At 37.8% G+C, this 18093-nt stretch overlaps 1 protein-coding gene across 1 annotated transcript in view; it reads right to left on the bottom strand.

The window, feature by feature from the left end:
• The window catches only part of ARHGAP5 (Rho GTPase activating protein 5), a 45229-nt gene extending 27212 nt beyond the window's left edge, over positions 1–18017 (bottom strand). Inside the window, 4 exon segments of the mRNA XM_085301680.1 lie at positions 4965–5135; positions 5138–5257; positions 5259–8860; positions 17751–18017. Of these exon segments, the coding sequence (XP_085157806.1) occupies positions 4965–5135; positions 5138–5257; positions 5259–8684 (3717 nt within the window). The 5' untranslated portion in view covers positions 8685–8860; positions 17751–18017.
• Positions 18018–18093: the final 76 nt, after the last annotated feature.

Genomic DNA, 18093 nt, shown 5'->3' with positions numbered 1-18093 from the left:
TTCTTGATACGCTGGGGATGAAAAACCCCAGAGGCATGTGTGAAAACTAAAACGCACACACTTTGGTGGGAAGGTGAAGGAAGAGTGGAGAGGCATAAAAAGAAAAACCCTAAATTAGGCAAATGACCTATTCCAAAAGTGTTCACAAAGATAACAGCTCTAAATTAGACAGGTAAATTTTTTTACTAGTCCTCAATTCTATAACAAAGATAAATGGGCAATAACTGTAACCATTCTGCATGGTTATAGACTCCCAGACCAAACAAGCAATAAAAACAGTCTTCTTGCTGTAGAGAAGCACTTAATTAAGACTATAGTCAAAGATAATGGAGTTATTTAACTGTAAAACAATTTATATAGATAGATAGATATAGTTTCTACCAAATTTGTTTACATGTGAGAACACAGGGAGAATCATGAAAAAGCCAATGAGCACTTGAAATTTGCACCCTAAATATTGGTAGTATCAATACATAAGCAGTGTGAAACTTGCCTGCTTGGGTTTATTGTACATGAAAAAGTTCCTCCTGTTTCAGATATAAGAAGGTTTCCTCTAGTAAGATCCTTATCCTTCAGGAATGTTCACTACCCTTTTATTCCTTGAAATTCCCTGCATTTCCTTTTTGTTGCTCCACGCCTCCAAAGTCAACAAGTTAAACTGAAGAGATTATTTATTCTGTGCCTTGCAAGATTGCTGCCTCTAAACAAACTGGGGTGGACAAGCACACAATAATACTCTATTCTAGAGCTCCTTAGAACTCTTCCACAAACTTCATCATCCTAATACTTATGACTGAAATTCCTATTTGTACTTTTCCAAAAAAAAAGTAAAAAAAGAAAGAAAGAAAAGAAAAGAAAAGAAAAGAACAAGGAGACAAACAAGCACAGGTGTATATATATAATCTCAGCTGGAAAGGTCTAATTAGACAAGAGGAAAGAGTAGAGGCAGAGTTGCATATGAACATTGTTCTCTTACCATTGGTCACAAACCTTCAGAGAAACTAAACACAGAGTGTAAACAGTCAAAAATGGAAAGTATGTTTCCATAAGGGAGAATTCACTCCGGAAAATGTATTTCATCTGCAAGACACTCTTAAGAATAACAGCACAAAGAAGTAGGTGCTCTTCTATATGAGAAAATTTGACGGAGACATTTTCATAGAGGAAAAGGGACACCATAGCTTTACAAACACTGGCACACAACATGCACTTGAAAGCTTTCAGGTTCAGTAGTACCACAAGTATAGGGTGCTCCACACCAATCCAGCTATGAGTGAAGCCAGCCTGCTTCCCCATCACCATTTTTTTTTCTCTGTCTCTTCATATACTTCTCTACCAGAAAAAGGTTAAAGGCGCCATTAAGTTAACAGTACATGCAAGGCCAGAGAACAGGTTTTGCAGAATGCTGAAGATGGTAATAACATAAAATACCATAAAGGTAGGCTATCACTGGTCAGATTATACTGAGAGATTCATGACCTTCTCCTTTAAAAACATCTTTTTTTCTTGAGGCAAAGAAAATACAATGATCAGCTGGCGTTACCAGTGTAGACTTTAGAAAAGCATTTGATAGCAACATACAGGAAATTACCTATAGGTAATTACCATAGGTAATTTCAAAGTCATAGACTAATGAAAAACATTCATGCACTCACAAACTACTAATCGCCTGTGCTATATGGTAGATCCCCCATCATTTGAAAATTACCAAGGACAAAGATGGATCAAAGGACTTAAAATGACAATAAATGCAACTATGGAAAAAGCACATGCAATCACATAATTGTATCTGGGAGCTACTTTTACTACAGAACAACAAACATCAAGATTGTATGATACACTGCCATGATCTTACCTACAATACACTTTTTCAGTCATGCTTATTCACAAATCTCACKTTGGAGGGAATTACAAAAGTTTCCTTAGTCTTCTAAAACACAGGCCAAGAAATAAGAATTAACCATATTCTACTTATTTTGAGCTAACAAGATGCCAGAAAACAAAAAAAAGAAAGAAAAAAAAATCAGCAGGAAGGTGGTCACAAATAAAACTGCAGGAAGTTCCACATCAATAGAGAAGAAATAAAAGTTCTGGAGGAGTTTTAAAGAGTAATAAGAAAAAAAAGTTTTCAGATCAATTATTCCTGCAATAATTGAAACCAGAGCCCAAGAATAGTTCCTCCAGCTCTGCCTGTTTGGTGTATAGAAATGAGATGTGAGAACACAAACGCTTATGGGGTTATGGACAACAACAATGGACTACTAATTCAGGCCAAAGCACACTTACTTTACTGGCTTCTGTTTTAAATTCTCTGATTTCTTTTGAGAGTAAGCAATGTTAGCAGATTTTGAGAGTAAGGTTGTCTGCTTGTCACAGGTTTGTCATTGCTATGTTTTCCAAAGAAAACTTATTTATGTTTCTGAATAGCAAAAAGCAGAACAACTCTGAATATTCATTTCTGCTTTTAATAACTTCCCAAGCGTCCACATTAGGGTAAAAAAAAAGTTTGGTACAAATGTGTTTGATAAAGGACCAGTTGAACTAAGGCTATTAACTCTGGAATTGTAAAATGAACTGTCATTTTTATATTCTATTGTTTGCCAAAACTCTTATCTAGCCAACCAGCCACTCTTTTGTCTTCTTCCCTTCATTTTTTTCACCTTAATGATACAACTACACTTCATCCATCCCCTGCCATCTCTTATCAGTCCCAGTGCCCATCTCCTGATACCTCCTCATCTTGAAAGTTGGGAGACTGGGGGCTGAAAGCACTGGGAAGCAAGGTAAGCACTTCAGCAAGGTAATGTCTCCTTCTTGAAGCTCACTACCTTACAAAGTTCTCTCATTCTAGGCTTGCTCTCAAGATACTTTCCAGAACCTCCAAAAGGAAAGTAAATGCCACTTGAGAAATTTTAGTTGTGTTTAAAGTAATTGTCACAAATCAGAAAACTGCAATTCAAAAAAAATCTAAATGTAAAATCTACATAGGCTAATTGTGTCTCCAGATGAATACTGCTTTGCATACTTAAGACCAAAGTGCAAAAACATTAACAGTTATGTATAAACTGCTGTATAAAGAGCTTTCTGCAATATCATGCAGTAAACCCATCCAGAAACACCCCATCTCAAAACTCCTCAAAACAATAAAAGCAGAAAGGAGTTAAACTCCAATTCAAGAACACTACAGGAGTATCCTATGCGGGCTTTCAAAAGGAACAGAAAATATAGCAAGCTGCGAGGCAAAAAACAAAAAAAAACGGTTAAGTTGCTTTCTGTTGTCTCTCTCTCTGACAATGAGGGCCTCTGCAGAGCTCTGGAAAAGGACCTGAAAGTCCTAGTGGACAAGTCCACAAGCCACCAATATGGCCTTTTGGCCAAGAAGGCCAAGGGTATGCTGGTGTGCATTAGGAAGACTGTTGCCAATAGTTTGAAGGAGGTGACCCTCCCCCCTCTACTCAGCCCTGGGGAGGCCACATCTTGAGTACTGTGTCCAATTCTGGGCTCCCTGGTCCCCAGTACAAGAGGCACATGGAGCTACTGGAGAGAGTCCAGAATAGGACTACAAAGATGATCAGAGCGCCGGAGCATCTGCCCTATGAGGAACGGCTGTGAGAGCTGGGCCTCTTCAGCCTGGGGAAGAGAAGACTGAGGGGGGATCTGACCAACATCTACAAAGACCTTAAGGGGGGATGTCAAGAGAATGGGGTCAGACTCTCTTCAGTGTGCCCAGCAACAGGACAAGAGGCAACAGGCACAAACTGAAACACAGGAAGTTCTGCCTGAATATGAGGAAAACCTTCTTTACTGTAAGAGTGACAGAACCCTGGAATGAATTGCCCAGAGAGATTGTGGAATTTCCTTCTAAGGAGATACTCAAAATATCTGGAACCAATCTTGTCTAGCATGCTCCAGGTGACCCTGCTTGAGCAGGGATGTTGGATTAGATGATCTCCAGGGGTCCCTTCCAAGCTCAACCATTCTGTGATTCTCTGTAACACACACAAGGCTTCTTATTAAAAGCGCTAAGYATTCAACCACTTTAGCAATGAAGTTAAATTTGCTTTCTCCATCACTGCAATAATTTGTATTCTGCCACTAGAAGTCCTGTTTTCTCTAAATAAATTTGAAGTATCAGTTGTAGACCATAACTTTGAATTAAGAAAGTATGCCAAAGTAATCTTACGACCATTTTTGTGCTCTTCTAACACTTAAAAGTCTTAACCACTAGGAAAAGTTTTAACAGCCTGAAATTGCCAACTCAGACCAGCTCTCATCAGGCCAAACCAAGCTGCAAGGGGTTGGATTAAACAATGCAGGGAAGGTAAGATCTACTACATTAGGTCTATACAGCTTCGACAGAAATAGCCAACTCAGGAACTTTGTGTCAAGTCAGCAAGACTAGCAAGACTATAGAAGAATTAGAGATATTGTATTTATAACACTATGTATCAATATAGATACTATGATCTATATACCCTTTCAATCAAAAGTATGTAAATTACTGTTTTTCTAAAAACACTTTAAAGTTTTTCAAAAAGGGTAACTTCAAAGTATTTTTTAACCACGTGATTTTTTTATCCAAAAGATAGTTATTTATGCTTACTAGCAAGCCTTAAGAAAACTTAAAGTGCTGTTTAAATCACTTGTTTATCATTCAAATCACAGCTGCATGTTAAGAAATGCAATTCAAAACATAATCCATCAGTAAAATTTAGCTGTTATATTTAACAAAAGTTACTTCCAGAAGTTACTTACTTCCACAGGTTTGCTGATTCTATGCAAGCTTAACAGAAGACTGGTACAAAAATCAAACAACAATACACCTAAATTTTAAAAACATCTATTTCAAAATAAGGTGCTATTCTTATAAACTTTGACTCTTCCCTTCTCACAACACACCAAAAGTTGTGGAAAAAAGTATAATGGGGCTTGCCTACCTACATCTTATCAAAAAAGTGGCTTACCTTCTTTTCCTCTTTTTTGTGAGTTTTCTTCTTCACTTTTTTATCATCCAATTCTTGATCTGATGTAATAGCAGGGTTATCTATGCCACCCTTCCATGTTTCTACAGGTGAAAGAAGTGGGTCTTCTTCACTCCCACGATGCCTACCTTTTCTTTTAGTTTTAGAGGTGGTAAAAGCCTCATCATCACTTGCATCTGAATGTGTTCTTCTATAGTAAGATTTAGCTTTGCTAAACAGTGTCTTAGATTTATATTTGTATTTTGAAGGCCTTCTTTCTCCATGACTTCTAGATATTCTATCAGAATATCCATTTTCTTCATCACCTTGATTATTTATAACAATTGAGTTTCGAACTTTTATAATACGATTCTGACTATCATCTGGAACTGCGTAGATATCATCTGCAAAGCCTTTATGTTTGAAAATAGTGTCAATAGGTTCAGCATAATTATCAGATTGGTCTATATCTTCTGGTGGTACTGTAGGCACTCGAGAAGGCTGTTTCCTGGGATTTTTACCAATACCTGCCTCAATTGTTTTCAGAAGATTGGGATCTAGCTTTTTCACATTTGTTTTTGGAACAAGTGGTTTCGGTTTTATTGGGGGAGGCACTTTATGGTTGCGTTCATGGTCGTGACAATTGAGTGGTGTACTGTGAATAGGATACTCATTTCCTTCCAGGTCCAATCGGTACTTTGAACGGTCACTAGGTGTTGGAAGCAACCTTACGTCATCACCAATTGGACTGTAAGGTGGTGGTCCTTCCGTATCATCCTCTGAATCTGGGTAATTATAGTCAAGGGAACTTCCTCTGGGTGATCTTGGAAAAACATCTTCACTTGTATGTGTTGTTTCTCTTGCGCTGTATGACATATAAGAACTTTCAATCATGCTTTTCTTCTCTAATACATCACTGAAGAACAACGTGAAAACCTCAGTTTGACGATGATATTGAGATAACGAATATAAAGCTGTAAATTTAGCAGTAATCTCTGTTGCTATGTGTTCTCCTTCAGTCATGAGCTCCTTGATTGCTTCATTCTCAAAGAAGTCTGCCTGGCTATCAGTAACAGCCACCAATTGGACTGGAATTGTATCCTGAACTTCAGAAAGAAACGCCCGAAGCATTCCCATGGATGCCTTCCGCTTGGCAGAATAAACTAGTATATATCCATGAACAAGTTCATCTTTCCTTACACCAATTGAAGAATGGTACGATAAAATAGTTATTTGTATTCGCCGCCTCTTTTCTCCTATTATTTTATCAAGCATCAAAGAATTACTCTGACCAGCCTGAGCAGCACTACAGGAGTGAGAATCAAGGAAGGGGGAAAGAATGAGATCCACACTAAATGGATCACCACACATGGCACACATCACAATTCTCAAGTCAGCTTCTGACAGATCTTTAATGGTGGGAACTGGACTTACAACATCAAAATTGTGTTTAACTGCTTCAAGTACTCCCCTCAAAGCTTGTTTTATTTGGGTCTCATTAAATTTGCGTGGGTATGTACCAGCAGGCACATCTACAAAAGGACACTGTAATTTGTTGGCCAATTGTTGGCCTTGGTGTCTCAGAATAGGTAAATTCTTGCTAATACTGTCTCTCTGATTAGCCAATATTAATGTAAACGGAAGATTAGCCATATACTTGTCTCTCCTTATCTGAGATGCTTCAGTCCTTATTTTTGCAATGCACTCCCCAATAAAATTTAGTGATTCAATAGAGTTAAACACACAGAAACAACCATGTGGTTTGAAGGCAGAAGTCCATAGCTGAGTTAACAGGTATGGGGATTTTGCATCAACTGGCCTAAGATCTAGTTCGTATATTTTTCCATCTAAGGCATATTCATCATCAGTGGATTGTGTGCGAATTTCATTTGCCAGTTCTTGTGCAAGGCCATCCTTGCCCAAAATGAAAAGATTAACTTTATCAATGTTGGCACTATCATGGTATAAATTTGAGCGGCCATGGTCCAGCTGCAGAAGACTGTTGGCAAGCAACTGCTCTACTTTAATGTCCATGCAATTTTGGCCACTGAGACAAGTTTCTTTAGTTGGATGATAAACAAATCCTATATGTTTAAGCAGAAGAGATTCCCTATCAGGTGCAAGTTTCTGTAAAGCTTTGTATCTAGGCTCTTCACTCAGAACTGCATGAATTTCACTCATTTTATCTGAACTAGGCGTTGCATTAAGATCCAAGTCATAAAACAGCTCTGAATGTTCAAAAAGCATTTCCTGAAACTCCTCTTTGGCTTTTTCAACAATCTCCCTCTGATGTCTACTATACACTTCCTTACTATCTGCATCAGTGATGTATTTGAAAGCTTCATCCTCCATTACAAAACATATAACTTCTTCCCATGGCTGTCCAGGTGAAATGAACTGGATTTTCTCAAGCGTTTTTTTGAACTTTTCCTTCATTTCAACCCTCCTTTTTTCAGATATAAGATGCTGTACATGGTTTTGATAAACTTTTTCTGCTTCTAGTGTAGTAAGAAGGTCAAATGGAATCCTCCTGTCATTCACTTTATCTATATGGTCAGTTTCATCCCAGGGTGTTTTCTCAAGCACTACAAAGCATGACTGGAAATCAGGCCTCTTCTCCATTAACTTCAAGGCTTCTGACCAGGTCAAGTGTTCAATCTCATCGAGATTCGACAGAAGAGTATTAAGAGCTCTCGGCAATGCACTAATATATTCTTCTCTTCTTTTTCTAATATGTTCCTGCTTAAGTTGCTCTGTGTGTTTTGAAAATGTATTTTTGGCTTTTTTTGTTCCTTCCAAGTTTATGTACTCCTCATAATCAGGATGATTTTTCAGTTTATTACTAACCGTTTTCCAAGTTGCATGATAGTCTCTCACAGTTTGGACAAGTTTTTCAAATTTATCCGTTGCAGTAACAACTAGCTGTCTTTGAGTTTTATAGGCATCCAGATAAGGTATTATTTTAGGTTTACCGCGAGTTTTATCCATCATTTGTACCAGTGCAGTAAAACATGTTTCAACATTGACGTTGAATCTTGCAGATGTTTCCACTACCACAAGGTTCTTTTTATTAGAAGCAAATGCCTGAACCTCTCGCAGGTAATGATCCACACATTCATCACATTTTGTTGCTGCTATTACGATGGGTTTTTTAGATTTTGACAGTTGAATATAGAGATTATTAACAAATTTAAGTTGATCATCAAACTTTCTATTGCATCCTTGGCTGACATCAATGCACAACAAAAACCCATCTACGCTTAATTTCCCTTCAGGCATTTGTTTTTGCTCAAAGTCTTGCTCCAAGCCCAGCTGATCTGTGCAAATGTACATTAGTTTTTCTGCTGACTGCAATTTGGAGGCAGCTGCACGTTTTATATATGGTTGTAAATTCGTACTCCGATGAGGCAAGAAAGTCTGATCATCAATGAACTCAGTCTGTTCAATTACGTGAATTCTGCATTCTATTCCATCCTCGCCACTTTGTGTTACGTCACCCCAGTACAAAAAATGATCATTGTTAACAACTCTTCCTCCAAAGTCAATTGTGCTAAGCACAGAGGTATGCTCAGGATAATATTCATCTGCTTTCGAACGAACAAATCTATTGCACAAACACGACTTTCCAACTCCACAGTTACCTTTATCCTTTTCAGTTCCAGATAGTCCAACAACACTAATAGCATAAGATGGGGGACGTGGCTCTTTATTTTTTGCCATCATAACTTTCCTCTCATCCTTCTGCAATCATCAAGGTAATTGTACGTGGTTTTCATTCTGGAAGAGTTCATACAAATTAAAGTTGTATATCCAGAGTTCCAGAAATAGCTTTCAGTTTTTCTTGCTTCTGCTCATCATGGAGAGAACCTCAAATGTGCAGGATGGGAAAAATCATCTTCCTACAGAAAAAGAAAAGGAAAACACTGTTAAAAAATCTGCAGAAATTTCCCTCTAACATTCAACAAGAGATTTTTTTGGTTGCTTACACCGAAGTTGTTTTCAGCATATATGAAAATTTCCACAACTACTTCAAATGAGATCCTGAATTCGGATTTCATTCAAGTTAATGTTATTTCTATCAGAAGTTAAAAATAAGCAATTTTGAGACACAGTTTATCAGAATACTTTTTTCCAGAATACTTCCGGGGGGGACGACACAAACTGTTTTCCTTCATAGCTTATGGGCACTAGACATTGGAATGCATTTTATGCTTTAGCAGAATTCTCCTCATTACCTGTAATGAAAGGCAAATGAAGTTCTAGAATAACTAATTCTTGCCATGGATAAATGCAATACAAAAACAAGACTCAACTTTACATTCACACACACATACTTCTATTCATGCGCATAGCTCCCATTACTAATGCAATCTGCATGAATAATTACTTGTATGTACATTTGTAGGTTTGGTTTTAGGTTTCAAAAAATAAAAGTCTTTATCCACGTGATTATCTAATCCAGAAGATGTTATCAATTTGCAACTAGTCCATCAGGAATAATTAGTACATTCAGATATGCTGCATCTTCACATAGCAAAGGTTATTCCTCCTCCAGCAGTGTTTAGTCAAACTGATGTATTAAGACAGTAAATACAAAGCATAAGGTGAAATGGGACATTTAAAATGGGGAAACAAAATACACTAGCCTCATAAGATTTCTGGCATAAGGGATTTTCAAAATAATGGAAGTTGAATCACTTAGAGATGTTTAAAATCAAGTTGATTTTTCCCTTTAAATATGATTTCTACTTTTCACTGACAGAACACAGCAATGGTACAATGCTTCACAAAGTGAAATGCATTTTAACTAAGTAATATATCTGGTGCATATGTGACTTCATAATGTCTTCACATTTACTGTATAATCAAATTAACTGGCTCCCTAACACGAAGATTTTTCTTTCCAGTATACCAGTAATTTTGGGGAACTAAGAAGTTTGTACTGTTGGAAATACCATGAATTTCTTTTGTATATATTTTACATTATCTTACTTCAGTCCACTTAACTGTCACTATAGCATAACAGGGCATAGGAAAAAAAAATCATAAATTCAAAATATTCCACTCCTCCCCTCATCTACAATATTTTGTTTGTTACAACTGAGGAGGGGGTAGGGAATTTTGAATTCCCCAATTTCAGTCTTCAGATAGAAAATAATAAAGTATTTCGATCTGTAAACAGAATGATTGTGAAGAATGACAGAACACAAAAACATATGATATTACTGCAAAAAGAATCTCTGAACTTCTACAATCTTGCTATAGAACCTTGTCTCTAAGGGCTTTAAAATTCTAGAATTTAATGTAATATATGCTAGTATTCATTCACCCACCTCCCTGCCTTAAACACAACCTTACGAAGGCCTACAGCCCAAACTTAAACTTAAAAAAAACAAGGCATCAAGCAAGATGATTATCCTGCTGTGATCTTCCTGCAGTGATATCACACATTTAAACAGTGCCCTTCAATAGGCCCTTCTGAGAAGGATCTGAAACAAACAGTAAGATCCATTAATAATTTCAAAATTATGAAAGTGCACCCAGCAATCAGAGAAGCTAGTTATATATTAGAATCACATCCTTCCATTTAGGCCTGTAAACATAAATCAGAATTGAGATCCAAAGCTGGATCTTTCTCAACTTATACCCTCTAAATCCTTTAAACACAACTATGAATTATTAACTAACTGTAATTTTAGAAATTCAACTTGGTATTTTAATGAGACCTAGGTTGCAGTACCCTCTTCTGAAAAAAAAATGAACATAGTGCCTCAGACAAAGCAAACAAAACATGAATTCCAACAATCACTTATCACTTAAAGAAATTTTTCATTCTAGAATATCTAGAATTTAGTTTTATAAATTTAGTCTCATATTCATTAAGTACAAAATAAAAAGTGARTATTTGTCCAAACATAAAATCTTACTATTAACAAGTACAGTTACTTCTACCTCAAAACCCTATTACCTGCAGTACAGCACTTACAAATTGCAAGGTCTCACAGACTGTAACTAATTGGAAATTGATAGCATAATTACATTTGAACAGAGTGAACTCTCAACTAGGATACAAATATTAGTATAACCTTGATAAGTTCTGATTTTACCAAACAGATGATGCTATGAAATAATATAAATGAAATGGGTGCTGTACTAGTAGAAACTCTCTTTTTAAGTTTGCACCCACAAAGCCAGACTTGGAATACGAGGCAAATGACACACGTTAAGTAGAAAAGCAAATTGAGGTACACATCCTGTATCATGATTTAAGCCACTTTTAACTAGGGAAGGGTATCAGTTTTTTTAAGCAAGATGCAAGTACCATTCTGTAAATGCGCTACAGATAACATCAAAAAGGTAAAGGCAAGAGTTTTCTTTTTTGTCAGTTATGACTATGCAATCTCAGTAATTTCACTTTGCTTTGGAGGAAGAGTATAAGAGGTAACAAAAATCTAAGCCTCAGCAAACTTTTTGTACAAAACAGGTTTAGCAAATAATAAGCAGCATAGTAATATCACAGTAAAACTTCAGTTCTCGATTTCTGTTCCCTAACCTGATCCCTCACAATTTTAGTGTTATCAGCCTTGCACTAAGCCTACGCTAGGTGCAAAGCTAAATTCTAGCAGCTGATAAGACTGCGGGCAAGCCACATTCCCCCTCTTATCTCGTAGCTGTGGCACCAGTACAGGGCTAGGTGAGCAGAGCAGAAACATGGCACATGTAAGGGAAAAGACTATAGATCTCTGAAGAAGAGACGAGACAGGCTGAGAGAAAACGGCCTCCACCYGCAAGTGCGTGTCGAAGAAAAAACTACCATCCTGCAGCACAGGCTTTACTACAAGACAAAGCTAAAAGACAGGCCCCACAAGATCAACTAGAAGCATTAAGAGGTCAGAGAAAAACCCTACTTTGAAATATGCATTTCTCAAAGTCTCCTCTCCGAGCAAAATTCTAAATCTTAGCATGGGCYACCATATATTAGATACTAATAAATTGGCATCAGCTACCATTAAGTTTTTCAGGCTGCAGAGGAACTTGCAGATGCATTCATAACCAAGGAAGTAAGAAAATTTCTGATATCCTGAAAGTCAGAAGTCTTTTTTTTCCTGACCTTCTGAACCTCAGAATATATTTGGCATCAGCAGACCCAACAAAGATCAAGCACACATGTTGTTGTTGTTGCAGTCATGAGCAAATCTGGAGAGTCTTGTGGGCAACAAAAGCTGAAAAGAACACCAACAGGGAAAGTAAAACATGTTTTGCTACAGTCCTTTACTCAYTCTTCATTGCTGCCCAGGTAAACTTTCAGTTAGAGATCACTATTTTTCAAGGTTAGTTTCAATTATCAGAGTCTTGTAACAGCATTTGTACATTAGTCAGCTACTGCAAGCCCTCCAAGTAAAGAGCACAGATGAAAAAAATGGCTGTCACATTCCAGTCTGCTTTGCAAGTTATGTGAATATAGCAACCAAAAGTCATTGAGACCTCTGTCAAGAATCACAAAGTCAAACTAAACACAAAAAATATCACTGAAATGGTTTGTAAGATGTTTTTTAAATGTACAGCTGCTTCAAGTATCAAAAATCTTGATTTCAAGTAAGATACATCTTTGCATTCAGGTTACTGCTGACAGTAAGTTTATTGTTACTTTTTGAAAACTTGGAACTAGAAAGTATTTAATACGGTATCTGAACTCCAAGACCTATACTTACATCAGTAATTGCAGCTCTACTCAAAACATAATACAATAAAAATGTAAATGAAGAACCAATAAAATTCAGTGTTGATGTAACTTAAAAATGGTTACGTTTCATTCAGTATTTAACAAGAGTTTCTTTTTTTTTTTTTTTAATTCTCTTAGGATATAAAAAGTGTGCTCTTCAAATCAAAATCTTTTTTAGAAACAAAACCAGACCTTGAGTGTGTTAGTATCATCTTGCCAAAAACATCAATTCACCAAAGTCTGTGGATGATCAGTCACTTACATTTCCAGTCGTCTTTACTAACAGTCAATGTGCTTGCACTCATAAGTGCTGATAATCATAGCAGAATAGCTGTACTTGAAATCTTATTTTTAATAAGAATTTATGCAACATTCCCTGGTAAAATTCGGCAAGTATTAGCCAACACGGGGGGGGGGGGATCAAATTGCTTATCAGAAAGTAAGTTCAACCAAACAATAACAACATAGTAATGGATGATGTCTTAAAATGTCTTCAGTGGTGATGCTCAAGCCAAACAGGTGTCCAGTCTCAGTGGTATGGTGATCAGTYGTGCTAAGTAAACAGAGGATGAGAATGGACTATCCCAATAGCTGTTCGTTTCTGATTCAGTTACAATAGTCAACTACTATCCTTAAAGGTAAATTGTCACCTATATAGTTTTTTCTCCTATTGATTATGTTGCTTTCGTATATGGAATATTGACTGTCCAACTTGTCCTACAAATCACTGCAACACTGGGTTTCAAAATATAAGTTCACCATTCTTAGTTCTCAAAAAATTTACCAAACTTCTCCTATTAATAACAATAGTTTGAAGATCTCCAGTATACTATGTGTAGAATCAAATCAAGGCCTATACTTTATTTCTAAACTTTTATTTCTATGCTCAGAGCAGAACATGATTCCTCAGCTGGAATCCTGTATTCCAGGAGCATCTATTATGATTGTTACTGCTAGCAAAAATTAAAAAGTTAACATAAATTATATCAAGATATAACAAACGTGTAAACTGTAGAAGTGCCAAGTATCATCACTACACAAACCTGAACTTCAAGCTCAAGTTACCTATGTACAGGTTTTCAAATACCTGAGAGCATTTAATATAGATACAAAGCCTTTATTTTAAAGGCAAAATAAATAATACAAGCTTAGAGAAAAAATAAATTCTTAATCCCTTTTACACAGAAGTTCCTACTCAAGATACCCACACTGCTCATGGAAGTTTATTAGCATGAGCCTACCTGATCGTGGTATTTACAAAGTTATTCAGGAAAAATCACAAGAGAACCAATAAATACTGCAAAGGGCATCCAAGACAGAACTGATAAAAAAAAAAGAAAGAAAAAGGAGATTAGAAGAGAAGGATCAAGGCAGGCACGGAAACACAGCTAAAATGTATTTGCCACAAAATGAAAGATTAAAATTCCAAAATTTGTTCTAGTTCCTGTTTTCATTGATCCATGTATCTGAATCATTAACATGTTATTTTACTTGATGAGCAACTGCAGCATCAAATCTAGGACTTGGTACTAGAAGTTTTGAGACTTAATTCAAATAGTGAGTTGGTGTTTGACCTTGTACAAATCACATGCCTTGCCCCTTAATTTTCACCTATGTAAAATGAGAATACCTGCTATCCATTTTTAAATTGTTCATGATATGAGCAAACACAAAGTAGTAAGCAGTTACCATAAGCAAATATGGTAAGCAGTAAATATTATTATGCATACTTAGTAAATTCACATAGATCAATACTAAGTTGTAAAAATACATATGTGTCCAATATTACGCGAGCAGGCATTTGTTTTACTTTTATAAATGCAAATATTCTTCTGTAATGCTATCACATCAATGGATGCAGAACTGCAAAAACGCATGGGAAGAGTAACTCAATCCTAAGAAACAATTCCAATTTACMATAAAATCTAATATCCAGAAATAGTCACAGTAATTATTTAACTTTTACATAGAGAAAAGCACAGTGAACATTCATATTCAAAATAATTCSACTACATTTGCTTTGTATTTTCCTGACAGGAATTTTGAACTCATTTTACTTCACCTTAAATATTCTATTAAAGATCTTCAAAAATAATGAAGTGATGAGAAGTTTCAAAGAGTAGTATGTAAAACGTAATACCCGTAAAAGTACTTTCTAGAACAGATGAAAAAATGAGAATATTCCATCCTAGCTGTACTGACCTTTAGTCTAATAATTCTCGGGGGAAAGGAAAAAAGTGATCAAATGTTGTGTCCTCTAAGTTATTAATAAACACAGGTAAAGGAAAAAAACTTGATAGTTTAATATATAATTCCCAGAGTTACTGGGACTACTTGAAACTAAAGTTTTTTTTTTTTAATTACAAGTAGAGCAGAACACCTTAAGAGCAACACCTTAAGTTATCTCAGAAAATTATTATTTCCTTCAAACATCTACTTAAAATGGACAGACAAATTAAGTTAGTCTGCACTACAAAGACGCAGATAGTTCGACTATCCCAGGATAGCTATGCTTACAAAGCCCCCTGGTGGTGATGTGACTTATGCTAGCAAAACGAGTTCTTGCCAGCATAGTAAACTCTCTTCCCTAACAACATAAACTCCGCTGAAAAGCATTCTTTCACTATCATATGAATACTTTACAGGTCTTACTCCCATAGGCATATTATTAATGGATGTGATATTTTCAGTTTGCTAACCAACATAATCACGCTAGCAGAACTTAATACTGAATATTTGGCCTCACAAACTTCCATTCTTACAGGAAAGGTCAGACAGTTTCATCCCTGAAGGATGCCTTATACATACATAATTTTAAGAACACACAACTTAACAGTCTATTAAAAATAATGATGCGGAATGATTTAAAGATCTATGCAAAATATTCCTCAAGGACGCTAGTACATGGAATTCATCTTTTGTTAAGAAAGTACCTTTGGAAGTCTTAAAATACTGTCAGCATCCTTTTAATATCTTTATTAAACAAAATGGAAATATTTTAGTACCATCTACTCAAATAACAACTCCCAAAGGGGAAACTTACACAGAACAATCCATCATTATGATTAGCGCATTTTTTGCTGCAAACTTTGCACATGGAAAATTGACCACGGTTTTTAAAAAAGTGCATTTTACCTTTGACCTCAAAATATGCACACTATTTGACTCTATTCATGCTAAATATAGGATTTTAAAACAATTTAGCTTGAGTAAGTATTTAATTGGATTATGTTACACATGCAACACCTTTAAGTAAAATAAAGTCCAGTACCAGCAAGAGGCAGACATTTGGTTGCAATTATTTAGTTTTATTACACTGCTGGCAGTTGCTTTATATAGGGATACTTTTAAAAAATGCATACTATTTACATTCAGCATGTTCCAAGTTTAAAAGCAACTTGTTATAATGCAACAAGCTAGTGATAACATAACAAATGCTCAATTTCTGATATTTGTAGTAATTTTTTTTTAAGAATTTGTGTAATATTTACATTATACTTTGTTGAGCTACTGCAACACTATGAAAAGGTTTTAGCACATAATTTTCAAAGACRGCATGAAGGAAAGCATATACTCTTAAAAATGCAACCGGATGCTCATTTGTAATATGCTAGTTTTAGATACATACTACAAGTTTTAAATATGTGTGGTTTATTTTGAGAAAACAAGTAACTGGCCACTGATGTCACTGCTGAAAACAGCTCCCATACCATAAAACCTCATGAAGGTAAGACAGCACAACACGAAAATGTTACCTATTAATTCCTCATTCATTTATAAAATAAGTATACAAGTATCACTGTTGTAACTGGCTTCAGTGCACAGCTTTAAAATGGACGTGCACTTGAGCAGCAAATGCTGCTTTACTGTTTCACCCTGAAACATAGAGTTTTAAAATGTCTATCAAGCATTTTTATTAAGAAAAAAAAAAAGAAAAAAAAGAAAAAAAAGAAAAAAAAGAAAATCCGCCAGTTATCTGCATGACATTAAACTCAAGAATACACACATACCCCCACAGGCCTATTTTGGTCTAGATTAGAAATGTTTGCCTCCTACTTATTAAGGAAATCTTTAACACTAAGGATACCAAAAGCAATACAAGAGAGGGCAAAGGGGGATACAGAGGAAGGGTGGAGTGAATTCTGGGGGGAAGGTGGGGAGTGTGTCCTCCTTTTCTGAGTAAACAGCCTTTCTTCTATTTTTAATATAACAGAGTTTTACACCCCTTATATCCTATACTTAACAAATTCGGGTGTTATATCTGTATATTGCTGGTGCTTTCCTTGGGCGGAGAGAGTCTAAAGGTTATGCTGGTTGAAGGGATTCAAAATGCTTGAAAGCTGCAAGACTGCAACTGGCTACCCTATTTCAAAGGCTTAAAATCCACCTGGTGGAAAAACAGAAATGCACACGCATCATTAGGAAAGTGAAGTTTTCTGAGATTTAATTTCGAGCAATATTTGAAGGTGAGGAGAAGGAGGAGGAGAATTGACAACTGCTCAAATCTGTTAGAGAAGGAAGAGAATAGACAGCACGAGAATGAGTAAAGAAAGGGGGAAGAGCAGAAAAGGAGGTACAGAGAAAGGGGTGCCGAAAGGAGARAGAGACAGGCAGGAGGAAAGGAAGGGAAGAAGCTAAAGGAGTAGAGAGGGAAGAGGGGAATGGGAAGGAAGGGAGGAAGGAAGGAGAGAGGAGCAGGGAAGCTCCCCTTCCTTCCTTCCTTCCTGCCTGCCTTCCTCCCTCCCCGGAGAGCCGTGACCAGCTGGCAGCCTCGTACGGCAGGCTCAGACCCTCCCATCGCTCGGGCCTTCATCACCTGTGCGGGACCAGGCGCCGCGCTCCGGGCGCTTCGCGCCGCCCCTGCGCGCCGCGGAGGTGCCCGGGGGGGGGGCCGGGGCCAGCCGGATCCCCTCTCCCCGCGCCGGCCCCGGCCCTCTCGACCGGGTACAGCCCGCGGCCGCCGCACCGGCTCGGCTCCGCTCGGCTCCGCGCCTCCCGGCCCGCTCGGCTCCGCGCCGCTCCGCGGGCCGGGCCGGCTCCCGGGGGAACCGGATTCCTGCCCTCACCTCGCGCCGTCGGGATCCGGCTCCTCCGCGGCGGCGGCGGCAGCATTCCCGGGACGCTCCCTCCGCGCCGGCGCCCCCGGCGGCCTCTCCTCCCCGCGGGGGGCTCTCTCCGCTCTCCGGCCCGCGGCTCCCGAGCGCTCCCGGCCGCCACAGTCCCGTCCCGCCTCTCCGCTCCCTTCCCCGGCGCTCTCGGCTCAGTAATGGCGGCCGCCGAGCTTCCCCGGCTCTCGCTTCGCTGACGGAGTCTCTCTCTCCCCCTAACTTTACCTCAGCAGCTTCCCTCCCCTCCCCCCTCCCGCCCTCTCCCTCGCTCCCGCCCGCCGCCGCGGCTCAGCGCGCGCCC

This window comes from Rhea americana, unplaced genomic scaffold (assembly GCF_003343005.1).
Source record: "Rhea americana isolate MKP2758 unplaced genomic scaffold, rheAme1 scaffold_18, whole genome shotgun sequence".
Taxonomy (NCBI): domain Eukaryota; kingdom Metazoa; phylum Chordata; class Aves; order Rheiformes; family Rheidae; genus Rhea; species Rhea americana.
The sequence above is the reverse complement of the archived record's forward strand: the minus strand, read 5'-3'. Positions and strand labels throughout refer to the sequence as shown.